Raw genomic sequence first — 19,049 nt, 5'->3', positions numbered from 1 at the left:
TCACTCATTAACAATGCAACACGTAGCAAGATAAGAGAACAATGCTAAAGTGCTGATACCTTGACGTGCCTGCAAGCACATGTGTTAATCTTCAAAAAAGGGCCCAGTTTCACTAAAAAGTGATTTCCACCTTATGCATTTTTTTTTTAACCTCTTGCCGTCCGCCCGTTAAGATAAAACGGACGGACGGCAGACTCGCATCCGCGGGTTGCCGTCGCTAGACGGCATTTTTTTCCTGCGCGCGCACGGGCAGGAAAGACACGCTCGTTACTACAGCCGTTAACGGCTGTTTCACATACAACCGATCAGCGGCTCTATAGCCGCCGATCGGTTGTATGGCGTGAATTTCGGAGCGCCCCCCCCAATCGCGAGTGCCGCCATCTCCCCCCTCCTGACCCCTCACCTTTAATCCCGGGATCCGCTAGCCCATCTGCGGCCCGGGACCGGCTCGGGAGGGCGTCAGGAGAAGGAGGGAGGGAGATCAGCTCCTTGCTGTTCTCCCTCTGTAGTGTGAATGCAGAAGTGATGTGTATTACATCACTTCCGCATTCACCTGTCAGTCATCTGGCTCCTACTGCCAGAGAGAAGAAGCTGATGAAGCAAATCTGTGCTTCATCAGCTTCTTTTGGGGTCTCCAGGTGACATTAGGGGTCTAGAGACCCCTAATGTCTCCATAAAGAGGACCTGTCAGTGTACCTGTGCTATTATATAGGGGGATGGTATCCCCCTATGTAATAGCAATAACAATAAGTGTAAAAAAAAAATCTATATAAATAAAAAAAGTTAAAAAAAATAACAGTCACAAACAAAAAAAGTTTAAAAAAATAACAGGTCACAAATAAAAAAAAGTAAACCACCCCCCCAAAAGTTTAAGTCCCCCCACCTTCGTTTACGCACATTTAAACGTAAATATGCGTCGCATGCGCCAGCACGCGAAAATGACAATTGCGCTACACATGTTACATATCGCCGCGAACGTCGCAGTGAGAGCAATCATTTTAGGGCCATCAATCACTGATAACACTAAACTGATGAGCGGTAAAAGCTTTTAATGCGTCGCCTATGGCCAATTTTGGCTAATGTCGTTTTTTTTAGGTTTCGCGCACATGCGCAATTTTAAGGCTTGACATGTTTGGTGTCTCTTTAGCCGACGTGACCCCGTCTTTTATATTTTACCAAAAAATTTGGTAATAATAAATGTTTTAGAATTTAATATAGGGGGAACTTTTTTTTTTTTTTTAAATCTGTAGTTTTTCCTTAATATATTAAAAAATAAAAACCCCAGTGGTGATTAAATACCACCAAAAGAAAGCTCTATGTGTCCCCAAAAAAGGGTATAAAATTCATTTCAGTACAGCGCTGCATGACGGAATAAATGTCAGTCAAAGTACCGCAGCGCTGAATACTGAAAAATGGCCTGGATGGGAAGGGGGTTTAACACCCCGGATGTCAACTGGTTAATATAGTTTACCAACAGTAGTAAAAAATTAAAAAAAACTGCCATTCTCAACTCTTCTCTACAATCCAGCACTCCCAGTCTTCCTCTGGGCTGAATTACACCCAGTATCATTAAACCCACTTGTTGCGTGTGCAGGGCATCATGGGCCCGTTCTCAGCTTTAAGTTTTCTGTAGCCAGTGGCACAAAATGATTTATTCTGATTAGAACATATTAACCATTAAAGATGGTTTAAGTTTTAGTTCAGATTAAAAAGTTTAGTGGTTTAAACAAAGGAAGCTGACACGAGACAGAGACATAGGTTGTCAAGTCATACCTCTTTGCACTCATTTAAGTTAACCAATAGATTTTCAGGCATTGGGATAAATACATCTGAAAGGAAGTAAAAACAAAAGTAATTAATTGCAATCCACATGAAATCTACCAATCTAATATCAATTGGTGACTGGTTGTATACTCTGCACTTAAAAATAGGATTCTTGTACTCACCGTAAAATCCTTCTCTCTCCGTTCATTGAAGGACATGGGGAACAGATCGTAGATCATGTACCGTAGGGTAATAGCGCCACCTGCAGGAGGACGCCAGGCACAAAAGACTAAGACAGCCTAGGGGCGGCCCTTGCTGGTGACCAAACCCCCCACATGCTGACAAGTCTCCAGTAAGTAACAATCAGTTAGGAGTGCGCACTCAAATACAGAGTGAGGGACCTGTGTCCTTCAATGAACGGAGAGAAAAGGATTTTATGGCGAGTACAAAAATCCTATTTTCTCTTCCGTTCATTGAAGGACACAGGGAACAGATCGTAGATCATGTACTGTAGGGACGTCACAAAGCAGTAACAGGCAGAGGGGTGGGCAAGTCCAATATCCCCAACAAGACCTCACTAAAGGGCCGCCTGCAAAATCTTTGCGCCCCAGTCAGCATCCAAGAACGCCAAAACAACCACCTTATCAAACTTGGCAAAGGTGTGAACAGAATACCAAGTAGTGGCTTTACAAACCTGAGAAACAGAGGCACCATGGCGAAAGCCTAAAATGCCCCAACTGCCCTAGTAGAAGGGGCAGTAACAGGAAAAGGAAGATCACGCCCCTTAAAAGGCATACGCTTGAACAATTGTGTTATGAATCCATCGAGAGATGGTAGCCAAAGACGCGGGCCCTGCCCTTCCGAAACCACAAAGGATCCAACGCACGTAAGAAAGCCGCAGCCTCCATATAAACGCGGAGTGCATGAACCACATCCAAACAATGCAACGCTCTCTCTTCCTATGAACAGACTTCGGACAGAGAGAAGGTAAGACGACATCCTCATTCAAATGAAACGCCAAAACCACTTGAGGTAGGGAGGACGGCCGAGGATGCCGAACAACCTTGTCCCTATGAAGGACCAATAACGGCGACTTGCAAGACAAGGCCGCCAACTCTGAAACCCTCTGAACGGAAGTAAACGTCACCACAAAAGGCCACCTTTTAGGACAGATGCAGAAGTGGGAATTCTCTTAATGCTCAAAGGTAGACTCCAGCAACACTCAAAGCACCAATGACAGATCCCAATGCGACAAGGGAGACCGAACAGGAGGAACAATACGTGTAATCCCCTGAACAAAAGTGCGAACCAAGGCAGTTGACACCATCGGTCGCTGAAAAAGAACAGCCAGGGCAGAACCTGGCCTTTCACCGTCCGTAAGGCCAAACCACGATCTACTGCATAATTTGCAGAAACCCAAGAATTCTGCTCAGAGACAAAACGCGGATGTAGACAACCCCCCTGCCGTATGTAGTCCTCCTACATACGATGGTATAACTTTGAGAAACGGCTTTGCGAGCCCTAAGCATCGTTGAGAAAACTGCATCTGATAAATCACGAGCCTTCAACACCTGGCTCTCAACAGCCACGCCGCTAAATCCAGCGTCTGTAAAGGAGGCTGGAACACGGGGCCCTGGGACAGAAGACTGGACGAAGTGGCAGCCACCAGGGAATGTCCACGACCAACCGAACCACGTCCGCGTACCATGCTTACCTCGGCCAATCAAGGATGATGTGAATGCCTTCGGTCGCTATACTGCATAGAAGATATACGGCAAAAGATACAGAAGATGAAAGGCATAAATCAGACTAACGGTCCCACGAAGCCACCAGGGCCTTCATTGCCTCAGCCCAGGAACTTGGGCCTGGGCTAAGAACTGATAAACATTTTGATTGAGACGACACGCTGGGAGACCAACATGCGGCGTCCCCCAGCAAAGGCAGATCTGATGAAAGATCTCCAGGCACAATGAGCACTCCCGGTTCCATCAACTGGCGTCTGAGATAGTCGGCCTGCCAATAGTCCACTCCTGGAATGTGCACCGTGCAAAGAGCCAGAACATGCTCCTCAGCCCAGGAGAGAATCTCGCCCACTAGCCGTACAGCGGCCACGCTTCTTGTGCCACCTATGTGGTTGATGTAACCAACTGCCATGGCGTAGTTCGACTGAACGCGAACAGACAGACCCTCAAGACGGCCCGTCCAAAGATGGAGAGACATTCGAATCGCCCAAAGCTCCAATACGTTGATCAACAGATGAGACTCCTCCAACGACCAACAGCCTTGCGTAGACCAGGACCCCTCCCAGCCCAGAAGGCTGGCGTCCGTGGTAACCACCTTCCAGCGTAGGGGTGGAAAGGATTTCCCCGACACCAGAGCCTTAGACCGGAGCCACCAAAGCGAGGGAAACTCTCGTTGTCCGAGACACCCGAACCTCCCTGTCCAGCGACAAAGGAGACTTGCCCACTGCAACTACATGTTCCTCTGAAGGATCCTGGTGCGGTGCTGCGCGAAAGGCACCGCCTCAAAGGAGGCTGGCCTCAGCCCCCAAGAGGCCCAGGACCTGTATGCAGGTGCTCTTCAATCTTAAGCGTCTGACGGAATGAATCTGGCCAGAGACCAATTCACGCTCCTGAACCATAAGGGAGGCGCTCGACCCATCCTCACTAGCAGAATCTGGTGGGGAAGAATCCCCCTGGTCAGGATGGGTCGAAGCCACAGGAATTTCACCCTCCTCCGCCGGCTCCACGGAAGGAACAGGGGAGTGAGACGGCAGAGCGTGCTTCCTAGGGAGCCTCTGCGTCAACATGCGCTCAATGCGACACAAAACCGTCCGTCCATAGTGGATGAAAACACCTCAAAGGATAATGCAGCTCCCATGTGACTGACCACCCCCACTGAAGACCCTGAAGGGAGTAATGGTGACTGGGAGAGGGGCGCAGGCGTACAGGCTGCACAGAGGGGAAAAAGAAGCATCCGCTGACAGAAGCCCACATCCTTCACAAGGAACCGCAAATGGCTTGTCCCTGCGGCCCATGGACACTGCCCACACTCTATTCGCCCCAATACACTAAGACTGCAGCAGGTAGTAATAGATCCCAGAATTTCATGGCCCTTGGCACCGCTGTCTTGCTGTCCCAGATCTGCGTCCAGCCACATCCACTCGCGGACCGGAAGTGACTTCACGCGGGAAGAGCAAGCTGCCCTCAACCAAGATGGTGGCCGCAGTATGTAGACTAGGCCGCAATAGGAGCCAGGACCTCGATTAACGGCCACCCACGCACGTGCGGCCGAAATTAAAACAAATATGTGGCCGCGGCGCCGCTCACGGGCAGGCCTCCAGGCCCATCCTGTTACCCCAGGCCAGGTCTCCCATCACAGAGAGACCAGGTACACCAGCCTCGAGAGGCCGCAGGCCCATGAGGTTACCATGGAGAAAGAGGCATGCGAGGAAACCTCGGTCCTCACCAGTACACCCAGACCAGAGCATATAGCTACCTCCATCCAGGTAAACACGACCTACTGATAGGCAGCATCCAGAGACCGTCCGCACAGCCACAGACAGACCCCCACATACATACTGTACCAGGAGGGAAATCGCCGAACAGCGACCACCACCCCCACCATCCAGGGGGGAGACAAATCCTGGGAACTCACACGGCATCAGGGCGTGCAGGGATGGTGGAAAAACGCCCCAGACCGTAGCCACATCACCGCCAGCCTGTGTGGGGTACTGTGACTGGTAGGTTTAGACCCCCAGTCATATCGTCGCAGCTGGCCCACCGTGGCAGAGTCTGCATGCGCTCATCGGTCGCCCAGGGAAGAATACAAGTATCCACAGACATCCAGCCCGTCTCCCTGTCTACGCTTGCTAGAAGATCCAGCGAAAAACAGGAGAAATCCAGACAAGAATTCAGAGAAAAAATTTAAAGCTCCTTACTCCTGATGCTAGGCAAAAAACTGAAGACTTGTCAGCATGTGGGGGTTTTGGCCACCAGCAGGGGCTGCCCTCAGGCTGTCTTTTTGGTTTTGTGCCTAGCGTCCTTCTCCTGCAGGTGGCGATATTACCCTACAGTACATGATCTACGATATGTTCACTGTGTCCTTCAATGACCGGAAGAGAAAGAGAACCAGTCAACAATAAGCATTTATTATAATCTAAATCTCCATTCATAGTCAAAGTGTAGTATTAGCTCTCCGGGTTAAGGTAATTTTAAACCAGAAGTGTGTATCTTGCATAACAAAGGTGCGGCAGTGACTGCAGAAAGTAAAACCAACAGTTTTGTTAATAGTACATCTGTCCTTAAGCAGCCTGGAAAGGTCAACCATGCATCATCATAAACAAACAGAAGGTTGATTCCTGACTGGTTCTCTTGAAGACTACACTTTGACATTCAATTCTTCTTGTGGAGATGTTAAATGCTTACCAGACCTGGTGAAGGTAAATCGGCAATAAGTCAAAAGTGCTCACAGGATTCACTGGCTGCTATGGAGGCAGTTTTGCCATTAGACTGGCCGCAGGTGTATTAATCAAACAAATTTATATAACACTTACCATCAATATCAGAGACCACTAACATTTGGGGCTGTGACAGACCTTCTTGTAAGCTGTAGAAATGGATTGTGCTGTCATACGTGATGAAAGCTATTTTTGTCCGTGTGTTGCCCGGAAGCCTGTAAGTGGTTACAAATGTAACAGATTATAAATAATAATACCAAATTATCAAGACAAGGTAGCCATTATAAAACAATAAACCTTTCTGTGTATATGCTGTGAATGTAGAAACATTCATCTTATCTTTACAAAAATACGGCTACCTCTGACTGCTGGTCAACCCAGTTTTAGAGTGAGATGTGGTAATGTCACTATTGTGCTATTCACGGTTTTCCTGGAGAGGAAGCGGTACCCGGGAATCTGCAGTAAAAGTATCTCTATGCATTTGCTTTACTTTGTCTGATCTGTACACACCTCTTTTGCTGCTTCTTCGTCATTCCCTAACCATCAAGGGGGCAATGCTGACATGAGTAAGCAAAGCCCTGTTCCACAGCCAAGATTGCCACCTCCACAGAGAGACACAGTGTGAGATGAGGCATAGCAAGTCTGTGACAGGCATTAAAGATGACTAGCCCTTGCTCTCTTGCCTTTTTAGCTCTAATCTGCCACAGTACAGATCATATTTAAAGCGACATTAAACCCTCGGATTTTTTAACATAAAACAATACTGTAATGTGTGCCTTACTGTAATCCATGGTTGTTTTCCTTCTTTTTGCTGCTCTTCCTTTTAAATCTGTATCTGTTCTCATGCTCTGCAGAACTTCTGTTTTGCAGCAGACTGCCTTGTCTCAGGAATGGATACACAGTGTCTGTGTATTAGTTTCTATAGGCTTGTAACCTGAGCCAGCACTACAGGAAGAGGCCCTGAGCTGCAAAGGGGAGTTCTGCAGAGCATGAGAAGACATGAGGATTTAAAAGGAAGAGCAGCAAAGAGAAGGGAAACAACCATGGATTATAGTAAGGCGCACATTACAGTATTGGTTTATGTTAAAAAATCTAAGGGTTTAATGTCACTTTAATGTGTATTTCCAACATCTTTTTGATGGCTCAGGGCACAGTTAGAATGCTTGCTGGGTTATTTGATTTTTTATTTGCCATCTTTGTCCTGTTAGAGAGTTTTTCCTTTCACTTCCTGGTAACGTCATTGTGACAAGAATTTAGGGGAAATCATTAGTGTGGACAGCAATAAAAATGTAAGAGCTTTTAGCTTTTCTCTATACTACTAATAAAAACTATTTATTGTGATTGTGCCCCTGATAGGTTGACTTCCCTCCATTTCCTGTCCCAAACTCTGAAGTGAAAATTGTGTGGGTTAAAGTGTACAGCAGATCACGCCCACAGTTCCTTAAACATAGTCCCAATGAGACCACAGTTAAAGCATCATGGAAGGCCTACTAACTATTGGTAACATTTTTAAAATTACTGTTCCAGATTTGATCATACATATTAAATTACATTTAACAGTTGTCAAGTTACACGGTTTAATTGGTGCTTCAAAATGTGTCTCCTTATTTGTATATAGAATTTAAATTATTAGATAAATTAGTGTGTAAAAACTTACCATTCCAGATTGTCAAGCAAGGTCTGACATACAGTGTTTAAATATCCAGTCTCCATTGCATTGTGAGACACATCAAACATGAACAGATATACCGGAGGCTGAGGAGGACGAAGCTTTAAAATCCAAAACAAATGGAAACAGATAATCATTAACTGAACAGCTTTTTGGATACAACTTTTCTTTGTGAGCACATTTTTAAATGCAGTGCTCTTATTACAGCTATATACTTTTTTAGCTATGTGAACTTTCATAAATAAAGCTAGAGAGAAAGTAGAGAATATTGTATATTTGACATAACTATTCCCAATCAACATCCAATCTACTACTGTAATGCTCACAAATAAAATCAACATTAAAATGCATCAAAAAACATAGTAAACTCCAGAGGCAAAATAAAAAGTATCTACACAAGCAAATTGTGCATAATACAATGGTATTGCTTAAATCAAAGCTAAAAGGATTGAAACATATTTGGCTGTTCTGTTCTCTACTGCTGGTGATTAGATAAATAAGTGCTAAGCACTGGAGCCTATAAACCAGCGGTCTCAAAGTACCGGCCAATGGTCTGTTTACTTTTCACCTCACATAGTTGTCACTGTTTTAGCTGGACAGTCCCGCTTTTTATTGATCCGGGTTCATCTGTGTCTCGACTTGTGCCCACCTGCCGGTACTTCAGCTGGCTCTTGTGACTAGTGAGCACCCTCTCTCCTCCCTGTGTGCAGTGTCAGATGCAGCTGGGAAGAGGGGAGGGGGGTGTATGGTCATTGTGAATACCTCCGTTACATCGCTGTTCAGTGTGAATACCTCAGTTACATCGCTGGTCAGGGTGAATACCTCCGTTACATCGCTGGTCAGGGTGAATACCTTAACCAGCGGTCTCAAAGTACCGGCCAATGGTCTGTTTACTTTTCACCTCACATAGTTGTCACTGTTTTAGCTGGACAGTCCCGCTTTTTATTGATCCGGGTTCATCTGTGTCTCGACTTGTGCCCACCTGCCGGTACTTCAGCTGGCTCTTGTGACTAGTGAGCACCCTCTCTCCTCCCTGTGTGCAGTGTCAGATGCAGCTGGGAAGAGGGGAGGGGGGTGTATGGTCATTGTGAATCCCTCCGTTACATCGCTGTTCAGTGTGAATACCTCAGTTACATCGCTGGTCAGGGTGAATACCTCCGTTACATCGCTGGTCAGGGTGAATACCTCCGTTACATCGCTGGTCAGGGTGAATACCTCCGTTACATCGCTGGTCAGGGTGAATACCTCCGTTACATTGTTGGTCAGTGAGAATACTTATTTTACATTGCTGACGGTCAGGGTGAATACCTCCGTTACATTGTTGGTCAGTGAGAATACTTCTTTTACATTGCTGACGGACATGGGTAACCACGGGGTTCTGGTGTTCCTCCTCATATGTAGCCGAACTTCATGCACAGTACGGGTGTAGACCTCGGCTGTGAAGGTCTCTCTCTCTCTTTCTCTCTCTCAAAAGACAACCTTTGGCCCTATAACACTCCATAATGTCAGATTTAAAATAGAAAAGAAAAGTTGATGCTGAGCAAAGGGAATTTCAAAAGGCAAGTGATTTTTTTTTTTTTTGTGTGTGGAGGTTAATAAAAGTGCTACTTGCCTGATATGCAATGAAAAAGTTGCTGTTTTTAAAGAGTACGACCTTAAGTGACATTATACTACGAAACATGCAGACCAGTATGCAAAGTGTATCAAGGAGAAGAAAGGGAGAGGCAAATTGCCCAGATTTAGAAAGGCCTGCAAATGCAGCAAACCCTCTTCAAGCAGGCAAAAAGGGAATGTGATGCAGCAGTTCAGGCTACCTATGTAGTGAGTGAGCAGATTGCAAAAGCAGGACAGCCATTTACTGACAGTCAGTTTCTTAAATATTGTATGGTAAAGGTGGCTGATATCCTTTGCCCTGAGAAGGCAAATCTATTCAGAAACATCAACCTATCTGCAAATACAGTGGCAGAGAGGATCGTTGATATCTCAAATAATATTTATGAGCAGTTGTGCAATAAGGTTACAAAATTCTGTTTTTATTAATTGGCTCTTGATGAGAGCACTGACATAAATGACACCGCTCAGTTAACTGTATTTGTCAGAGGAATTAATGACCATTTTGAAATGACTGAAGAGTTCCTCAGCTTAATTGCAATGCAGGGAAAGACTACAGGCAGCAACATATTTCAACAACTCTGTGATGTAATTGATAGTGCTGACCTGCCTTGGGACTGGTTGGAATGACCACAGATGGTGCCCCATCAATGACAGGGGAAAAAAATGGCCTAGTGGCGCTAATACAAAGAAAACTAGAAGAAAGAAATGCACACCCTTCTATTGCTTTGCATTACATTATTCATCTGCAGGCACTTCTGCAGCAAATGCTTGAAATTTGACAATGTTATGCCAGCTGTGGTGAAGTGCATTAATTACATCAAACCAAGCAGGTTCCAGCAGTGCCAGTTACGTGCTTCTTTGGAGGAAATAGGAGCAGTGTGTGGTGATGTCCTGTAGAAGGGACAATGTACTGAAGAGGTTCTATGAACTGAGGCAGGAAGTCAGGACATTTCTGATGGATGGAAGACTGGATGTTCCCGAGCTTGTTGATCCAAAATGGGTCACAGACTTATCATTTTTGGTTCATATTACATAGGAGCTGAACAAACTCAATCTGAAACCGCAAGGCCCAAAATCAGTTTATCACTGTGGCTTTTGACAATGTGAAGGCATTGCTCATAAAGCTGCAGTTATGGAAAACACAGTTTACCAACAAAAACCTTTTTCCAACATGCAAGTCCCTAATCGACGAAAAAGGTGGAGACATTTATCTGTTTGCTGTTGACAAATATGTTGCTGCCATTGAAAATATCCAACGGGAATTTGATCAGCGATTTGCTGACTTCACCAGTCACAACGCAACTTTTCAGATTTTTGCTGACCCCTTTTCTTTTGATGTGAACAGTGCCCCTGATCTGCTGCAAGTGTAACTTCTAGATATGCAATGCAGCACTGACCTCAAAGCAAAGTTTAGAGATGCACAGGGAAATGCAGAAATGATCGGTCAGTTTCTGAGAGATTTACCAGCTACCTTCCTAGAACTGTCCAAACTATTCAAACGGATCATGCGTTTATTTGGAAGTACATACCTGTGTGAAAAATTATTCTCAGCTATGAACTTTAACAAATCTAAAACCAGGTTTAGGCTAACAGATGCACATCTCCAGGCAGTTGTTAGAGTCTCAACTGCTAACTCTTTCTGTGTACTTATCACCAGGATGAGAAGAGGTGAGATATTTCTGTTCCTACCTGACTTATCTCGGGTTATTAAACAGCATTTTCTAGACTTTTCACTTTGCTAAGGTGAGAAAAGCCTTCTCACTGCTTATCACACTCTTTCACAGTTTATTAAACGTACACCTTAAGGTAGACTTGGCTCATCTATCTCAGAGCAAACACTGCCAAGCATCTGACAGTAAGCAGTGATTGGCAGCAAGCACTATCTAGTACTGTACATAGTTCAATGATGTATTTGAAATTTTGCAAGCGGCCCCCATGGCAAAAGTAAACCTGTCCAGTGGCCCCTGGGTCATTTGAGTTTGAGACCCCTGCTATAAAACATTTACTTGATATACCCTATGAAGAGCAACAAGATAGAGCAACAAGCTGGGTTAAAATAGGGAACTCCCGGGGGTATGACAATGCTCAAAGTTGTAATGCACTAATGTTGAAGGGAGAGCTCTTTTAAAGTAAGTCGCTAACATTTGACACAAATTAAACTTTAAATCTCAATTACCAAAAAAAATATTTACAGTATAAAGAGGCATAGTAATCGGCATTAGTCCCAATGATGATTCTCTTTTTAACAAAGATTCACCTATCTCACAGATATTAAAGTGATCCTGACAGCACAGGGTCACTTCTATACAATAAGATACCTTTTACAAGAAGAGGCAATACTTACCTTTCCAGCGGCCCATGTTAAGTGTGTGGAACACCTGCTCCCCCTGCCACACACTGTTTTCTCCACTGGCTCACTGGAGCATTTTTTTCTTCTATGTTCACCCTTGATGTTCCAACAATAATCTGAGAGTAAGTCATATCATTGGCTTTATATGTTGCTGTACTTTGAGTTTAATACTGAATGTTTTTGGGGTTTTCTTTTGTTTTTTTGGTAACAGGTATTAAACCAATCCAACGGGTTAAATACTTGCAGTGGCCAGGGAACAGTGAAGCGGTGGCATTTCACAGGTTGCCGGAAAGGCAAGTATATTGCCTCTTTGTATAGCAGGTATGTTTCTGTATAAAAGTAACCCTCTGCTACTAGCCAATAGCATATTAGACACACTCTTACCATATATTCTGATGGTGCCATAAATTCAATAGTTGCATTCTGGACTTCTGGTCTTTTGTGTGGTTCTCCATAAGCTCTTGTTACAGGATTGTACATGAATTCTTCAGGGACTAGGTTAATAAATATGCAGCAGAAAGTTGTTATAGTTTACATGCAAAAACTACAAATGCAGAATTGTTATATACATATACAGAATATCAAGAATATGCCTGCATATTTGGGAAATTGAGAGAATAACCAAAACGTCTATAATTTGGTAGTTGAAACTTGAACTAAGCCAATAATATTTGTGAACGACTTCAAGGATTTCACTCAGAGGATCACCTGCTGGTGATATCAAGTATTGTAATATCACCATATAGAGTTTATGGTGCTCTATACCATCACTGTATCTGGCTTTTAGTTAAGACGTTAAAAACTTAGTATATAGATGGCTTCTCTGTTTCTTAAAAAGGCGCGAGTACATTAACTTCCTTTAACTTTAGTATTCATAAAGTACATAAATCCAGACAAGGCAAACCATTTAACCTTCTAAAGACAAAACATTTACAACTCTAGATATTTTCATATCACATTGCCTGATATTACATATAAACATACATACACAATGATTTCATGAACAACATTACAACCCAACTCCAGACATGTTTTTTTTTTTTTACATCTTGAATAAAGTGGGGAAGAGATTAAATTGATGCCAGGTTTTTAGGTCTGTAAATCCACAGAGGGGATTATTCTTTCATTTCCTGCTCCATTGATATCCATGCAAGAAATGGCCCCCTTTGATGAGATTTCTAGCAAGTGAGGGGAAATCTCCCAAATGGGGTATTAAAAACCTGGAAGAGGCTCCAACCTTTCTCCACTTTATCCAAAATGTAAAAATATGTTCTGTCCAGAGCCGGGCTTTCATATTTTAACGCAGATGTTTACATTTTTCCCAATACAGACTATGATGAAGACTATTTACCTTCTCCCATGAAAAATCGCAAGAATTAAGTAATACTTCCTCATACATAAAAACACAACTTACCATCATTTACTCTGTAGCATAGGTTACACTTCCACCGCCTTTGGTCTAAGAAGGTGACAAAAGGGTTGATGTATGTACGACAAGAGCGGCATCTGACTATAGTGCTGGATGTTACAACTGGAAGTTGCTGCAAAAATGACAAATATTTATCTCAAAAAAGAATAAAAGGTATAATAAAAAGTTATAATAAAAGATGGCAGGTACCACAGAGAACATAACCATTTAACTTTCAACACCTTTACAAAGTTGAGGGCTGGTCACTAAAACGCAATTGTGATGATGGCTTTCCACTTGGGATGCACCGAAATTTCGGCCGCAAGTGCCATCCTTCGGTCGAAATAGCGGTGCATGTCTGGTTTCTCTCCTCCCTGCTGGGTGCTGCTCTGTGTCCCCTCTGACCTGTCATAGCATCCAGTGGGGAAGAGAGAAACTGTCAGGAGGAGGCCGAGCGGTGCAGTGGAGGAGAGAGCCGTGAGCCACGATGTCACAGGAGGCCTGCTTTCCTCCCGCCCCTCCCAGCCTCCTCTGACGATCAGGATGGAGAGCGGCGTGGGACCACGCACTGTCACAGGAGCCCGAGCCGGCGGTGACAGGGAGGAGTCAGCTATCAAAATAGAATGAGCTCTCCTCCAGCGCCACCCACTCACCCTCCTGTGACAGCAAGTCAGAATGGAGGGAGGTACAAGCAGTCAGCGATCAGTGATCGTTTGTAAATAACTGGACATAGTATGAGTTACTATGTACCAGTTATGAATGAATAGGAGGTGATCTACAGCACTTCCTGCTCATTCATAATTGTGTGCATAGTAACTCATACTATATCCACAATGTATGAATAAACAGGAAAAAAACTCATAACATTCATAACAGAGGCAGCAGAAAAAGAGATTGAGGACGGTGTCCTTAACCCCTTCATGACTGAGTCCTTTTTTATGCTCCCCGCGGACACCAAGGACGCCGGTCCCGGGCACGTAGGAGGGGCAACGGAGCCGGGAAGCACAGTGGCGGTGTCCGGCGGCCCCTTCTTCGGGACACAGAAGCGATCTGGCAACAGGTAAGTCGCCAGAATTGCTTCTGTTGTAAAGCCAAAAGTCGGCTCTACAAGTTTAAACAGAGTCCCGGCGGCAAAATTTTGCCGGGTGTCTGTTTAAACAGCCCTGATGCTGGCGACGTACACTGTACGTCGTCAGTCACGAAGGGGTTAATCTCTTTTTCGATTTTAAAATGGAAATATCAGGGATCTGTTTAGACCCCTGATATTTCACCAAAACCATGAACAGTAAAATAAAAAAAAAGATAAAAAAAGAAAAACAATATACATTTTTTTTAACATTTTAAAAAAATAAATATTTATTTTAAATGTAAAAAGGCTAGAAAAAAAATTATTTCGGTTTCGGCCTGCAATTTTGTAAATTTTCGGTTTAAAATTTTCATTTCAGTTGCCCTCTATGTTCCACTCCCACAATACAGTGCTTATACCTATCGCTTGGACGCAGCGCTGTCACATGAGGAGCGTATTTAACGTTATCAATGTATCAACTTCATAAAAACAGTGGACTACATCTAGTGGATACAGTCTCTGCAATTTTGGATTTAGTTAGGATTGTTAATGTTGCTTACTTTTAGAAAGAAATTTTAATTTGAGACAGGCTCAACTACTGAGAAGAGAACAACAGAATGTAAGCAGGAAAGTTGGTGTTAAGAAAAGAAATTAAAACACAAAGCTATGCATCAGTACTTGCTTACTCTTGAATGTGCTCTAAGGCAGGATTATAAAATCTTTACCAATGTAATCTTTTTACCACTGACAGAACAGTTGCAACTAGATACAGGAGATCACCATTAAGTAAGGAAACACACAGGCATATACTCAGCACTGGCTGTATATTAAAAAAACAAACAAATAAAGCAATTCTGCATTTATGTTTGGAAAATGTTCATACCGACAAATCTTTAAACGGATGCAACAGGAGCCCCAGTGGTAGCTTGGCTTTGTTCAGCAGAGCCTGAGTTTGAGGGATGTTGGTCAAGGTACAGCGAAATAACCTGCAAAGAACAATATGGACCAGGTAAGACATAGCCATACTCAGTCATGATAGAAATATTTATCTAAAGAAGAACTCCAATAAGAATAAAAACCTAACCTTCGCAGTAAGCCTACCCCCGCACTGTAAGGATTAAGTGCTTGTTTTCATCTAGGGTATACTCATCCGAGCCTCTGTCCTGTCTGGCTGGCTCCCTGCAGTCCCTCTCCCCCTCCATCCTCACATCTAATACACCGTTATTAGATATACTCACAGATCCTTAGACCACCATAGTGGAGGGGGAGAGATGCTGCGGGGGGGCAGCCTAGCAGGACCGTGGTTCAAGCGAGTAGATCTTTGTTATTTTAGACCCTAGACGGAAACGAGCATGTAACCCTTTTCTTTAACTAAAATATTTACCGGTATTTTAAACCCTTTCTGACTTCAGCACTTAATGCACTAACCTGGACATGTATTTAGATAAGAATGCCTACTTTCCTGATCTGCAAACTCACCCAGAATCACCGACTCTGAAATTACTGCTGCCAGAACAGCAGCCAGGCAACTAGAATTCTGAGCAGGAGTATAGTACTGGCAGCCTCAAGGTTTTTTTTTTAAAGTGTATTTTCACTTTTGCACTAAAATTTGAGAAAACCCTACTTTATGTCATGTGCTTCTATTCACACAGCACATCTAAAATATTATTTTAAAATCGTTCTTACCTTTCTAAATCTGTCTTTGAAGTAGGCCTTTGGGCAGACTGCAAGCTAATCTGAACAATTAGAGTGAAATTGGAGACACAATGGGGACAGAAAGGGTGGAGGGTGGGGGGCTAAAGTTTTGGAATCCTGTATTACCTCTGAAATTCTGCTCTCTAGAAAAATGAATAGGTAAGACACTTGAGTAGAGTGTTTTCTTACTGTCAGATGCTTTTTAAAATTCTGCAAATTACAAAAGGTGTTGTCAAGTATAAAGTGCATGTCATTACATGCATTTACCTTTAGTTGTAATCCTATTGCTAGGCTACATTTATTTGGCCATTAAGACTGGGCAATGCTCCCTCACTTTCTGGTAGTTCTGAAGCTTGCCAAGGTGTGGAAACTTAAAAAAAAAATAATGGAGGCCCAGTTTACTTGTCCCTCATGACAATCTACTTGTAGTGATACAAAAAAATTATTTTAACCAAAACCGTATTTAACTGTGCTAAAAAGCACTTCCCATTGGCCCGCGCGGTGAGGCGACTGTGCTGACCGAGTACTCGCAATTTGTGAGCGAAATTCAAAATCCATAGTGCAGGGCTGCGCTGGATGACAGTATGGAGTGCAGATAGTACACCCATACCGGCAGAGGGGAAGAACAGTTCCCGGAAAGGTAAGTATAGCATGGGGGAGTGGGGGCCAGATTTCAGTGCGTAATTTCATTTTCCCAAATTACTTGGGAAAGTGAACTCACCCTTTAATGCACATTGTGCGTGTTAGAGAATGCTGCTGCCCGGCTTCCACAATATGGAACACAGCAGAATGGGGGCGCGGGCATGCACACACCCTATGCATGAGTTTATTCTCACACAAATAAGAATGTCATTTAAAAAAAAAAAAAACTACTTTAATTTGAATTTCTTTTATTATTTTTTACTTTTTCCCCCACTTAACTGTATTGCTATAACACAGGGGCTAACAAGGGGTTGCCCACTCCCTCCTGCCAATTCCTACTGACCCATCGCTACAATGGGCTGTTTCACTGGCCAATAAGAATGGTTAAATTAATTCAGTAATTTTTTAACTTCAGGTAAAATATTCAAAACAATGGGGTCGGTTCTTGCCTTAGCCAGGAAAAGTGAAATAGTGGAAAATAATTTTGTGAAGCCTTATCAATGGGGTCAAAATATGAAGAAATATAGGCTTAGCAGTGTTTTCATTATAATGACAAAGGTATTTTAAGTTGTAGATACAGTAAACTCCTAATTTTCCGGCAGCACTCTCAAGCAACCGGTAAAAAAAAAAAAACCAAGATACAATAAGTCCTCGATTTTTATTTGCGGGAGACTAAAAAATGTTATTAGATTCCACGTTCACAGCAGAATGTAAACAATGGCTTTCAATAGCCAGCCTGCTTTTAACTATTTCAGTAACTATTAACTCTCAAGCAACCAGAAACTATAGTTATCCGGCATTTACCGATCCCCGTGGGTGCTGGATAACTGGGAGTTTACATTATATAGTAACTTGTACAACCATATTTGTGAATAGTATTAGAAAATCTTTTTCCTATATGCCTTTCTGGAAACTGGTGCATAAAAACAAAAATATAGCTGCAAGCAGCAATAAAGGTGGCCAAGAATTAGAGCCTGCTTATAGCACATGAGAAGATAATGTAGTTAGAGATATAAATAGCAAAGTTATGTATTCACAATAGACCTGTACAACTGCAAACATTTTCATGAATTGCAATATTTTTCCAAATTCAAAATGGCCACCGGCCTTGGTAACATTTGGAACCCATAATATATTTGTCAGTTATGATGTTGAGTTATCATATATTTAACAAGTTTAACATACTTCAATACTGCTGGAAATGCACGTTTATGCAATTTGACGCAATGTTAAAAGTGATTGGCTTGTGGCGGACATACTGATTTTGGGATCGGACCTGTTTTTACAACCGTTGTAGAAGAAGTAGCCATGGACATATGTGCAAAGTTTTGAATTATTATAATATTTGGTTTCCGAGATTAAGATGTTTGCAGAATATTGCACAATCCAACATGGCTGCTAAACCATGTGATCAAATGACTTGTAATGAACATATATGACTGTAGAGCTATAGAGCTAGAGATATATGACTGTATATCTGTAGCTTTAGCAGTTATGAAAAAACAAATGTTTTAAAATTGTCCGAAATACATTTGCTAAAACGAAGATGGCTGCCAGAGCATGCGACCTATGACCTTTATGTTGCCAAAGACTAAACACAGCACAGTTCTCTACCATTGTGCCACATTTCATGAGTTTTTACATAACGGTGTGGTTATAATTTGCATTTGAAAAAAGGATTATAAAAATAATAGGAATATTTGTAAAAGTTGGAACAATTCAATATGGCTGCTGAACCATGTGGCCAATTGACTTGTAACAATGAGTTCCGAGTGCAGATCACAACATTACTTTATTCAGCAATTGGTACATCTGTAGCTGTAATAGTTTGAGGAATGGATGTTTGAGGAATGGATGTTTGAATATGAAGCTGAATATTGTCAGCTAAAACAAGATGGATGCCAAGGAATGTGACCTATGACGTTTGTGATGTAAAAGATTAGGCATAGCATAGAGCTCTACCATAGGGCCAAGTTACTTGAGTTTTTAAGTAACAGTGCGCTTATAACAGGCTTTTGAAAAAAAGGCCATAAGAATAATGACACTATGTAAATATCATCGGCTTGCAGCGGCCATTTTGATTTTGGGATTGAACCTATTTTTACAACAGTGGTAGAAGAGGTCACCCATGACATATGTGCAAAGTTTTGAGTTATTCTGATAAATGGTTTAAGTGTTTAAGTTGTTTGCAGAATATTGCACAATCCAAAATGGCTGAATGTGACCAATAGACAGGGCTTAAAAAATTTGATGGTGTCTCACCAGTCAGTCAAAAATTTCACCAGTCAGCATGACCGGACTATAGCCTTGCAATTTATGTTAAAACATTTTTTGGGACAGATAGAGCTTTCTTTTGAAGGTATATAAATCACCACTGGGGGG

General features: G+C 42.9%; 1 protein-coding gene across 2 annotated transcripts in view; it reads right to left on the bottom strand.

Annotated features, from left to right (window-relative positions):
- Positions 1-19,049, bottom strand: part of SEC24A (SEC24 homolog A, COPII coat complex component) — a 117,913-nt gene that overhangs the window by 37,514 nt on the left and 61,350 nt on the right. For both annotated transcript variants that reach the window (XM_018569961.1, XM_018569960.1), the window contains exons 7-12: positions 15,214-15,316; positions 13,271-13,397; positions 12,241-12,350; positions 7,881-7,993; positions 6,320-6,438; positions 1,774-1,829 (exon numbers count right to left, since the gene is read on the bottom strand). In XM_018569961.1, coding sequence (XP_018425463.1) covers positions 1,774-1,829; positions 6,320-6,438; positions 7,881-7,993; positions 12,241-12,350; positions 13,271-13,397; positions 15,214-15,316 — 628 coding nt within the window. The remainder of the gene's footprint in view (positions 1-1,773; positions 1,830-6,319; positions 6,439-7,880; positions 7,994-12,240; positions 12,351-13,270; positions 13,398-15,213; positions 15,317-19,049) is intronic.

Source organism: Nanorana parkeri, unplaced genomic scaffold, assembly GCF_000935625.1.
Source record: "Nanorana parkeri isolate BGI_ZX_2015 unplaced genomic scaffold, ASM93562v1 scaffold1433, whole genome shotgun sequence".
In the NCBI taxonomy this organism is placed as follows: Eukaryota; Metazoa; Chordata; class Amphibia; order Anura; family Dicroglossidae; genus Nanorana; species Nanorana parkeri.
This window is presented reverse-complemented; position numbering and strand designations above follow the sequence as displayed.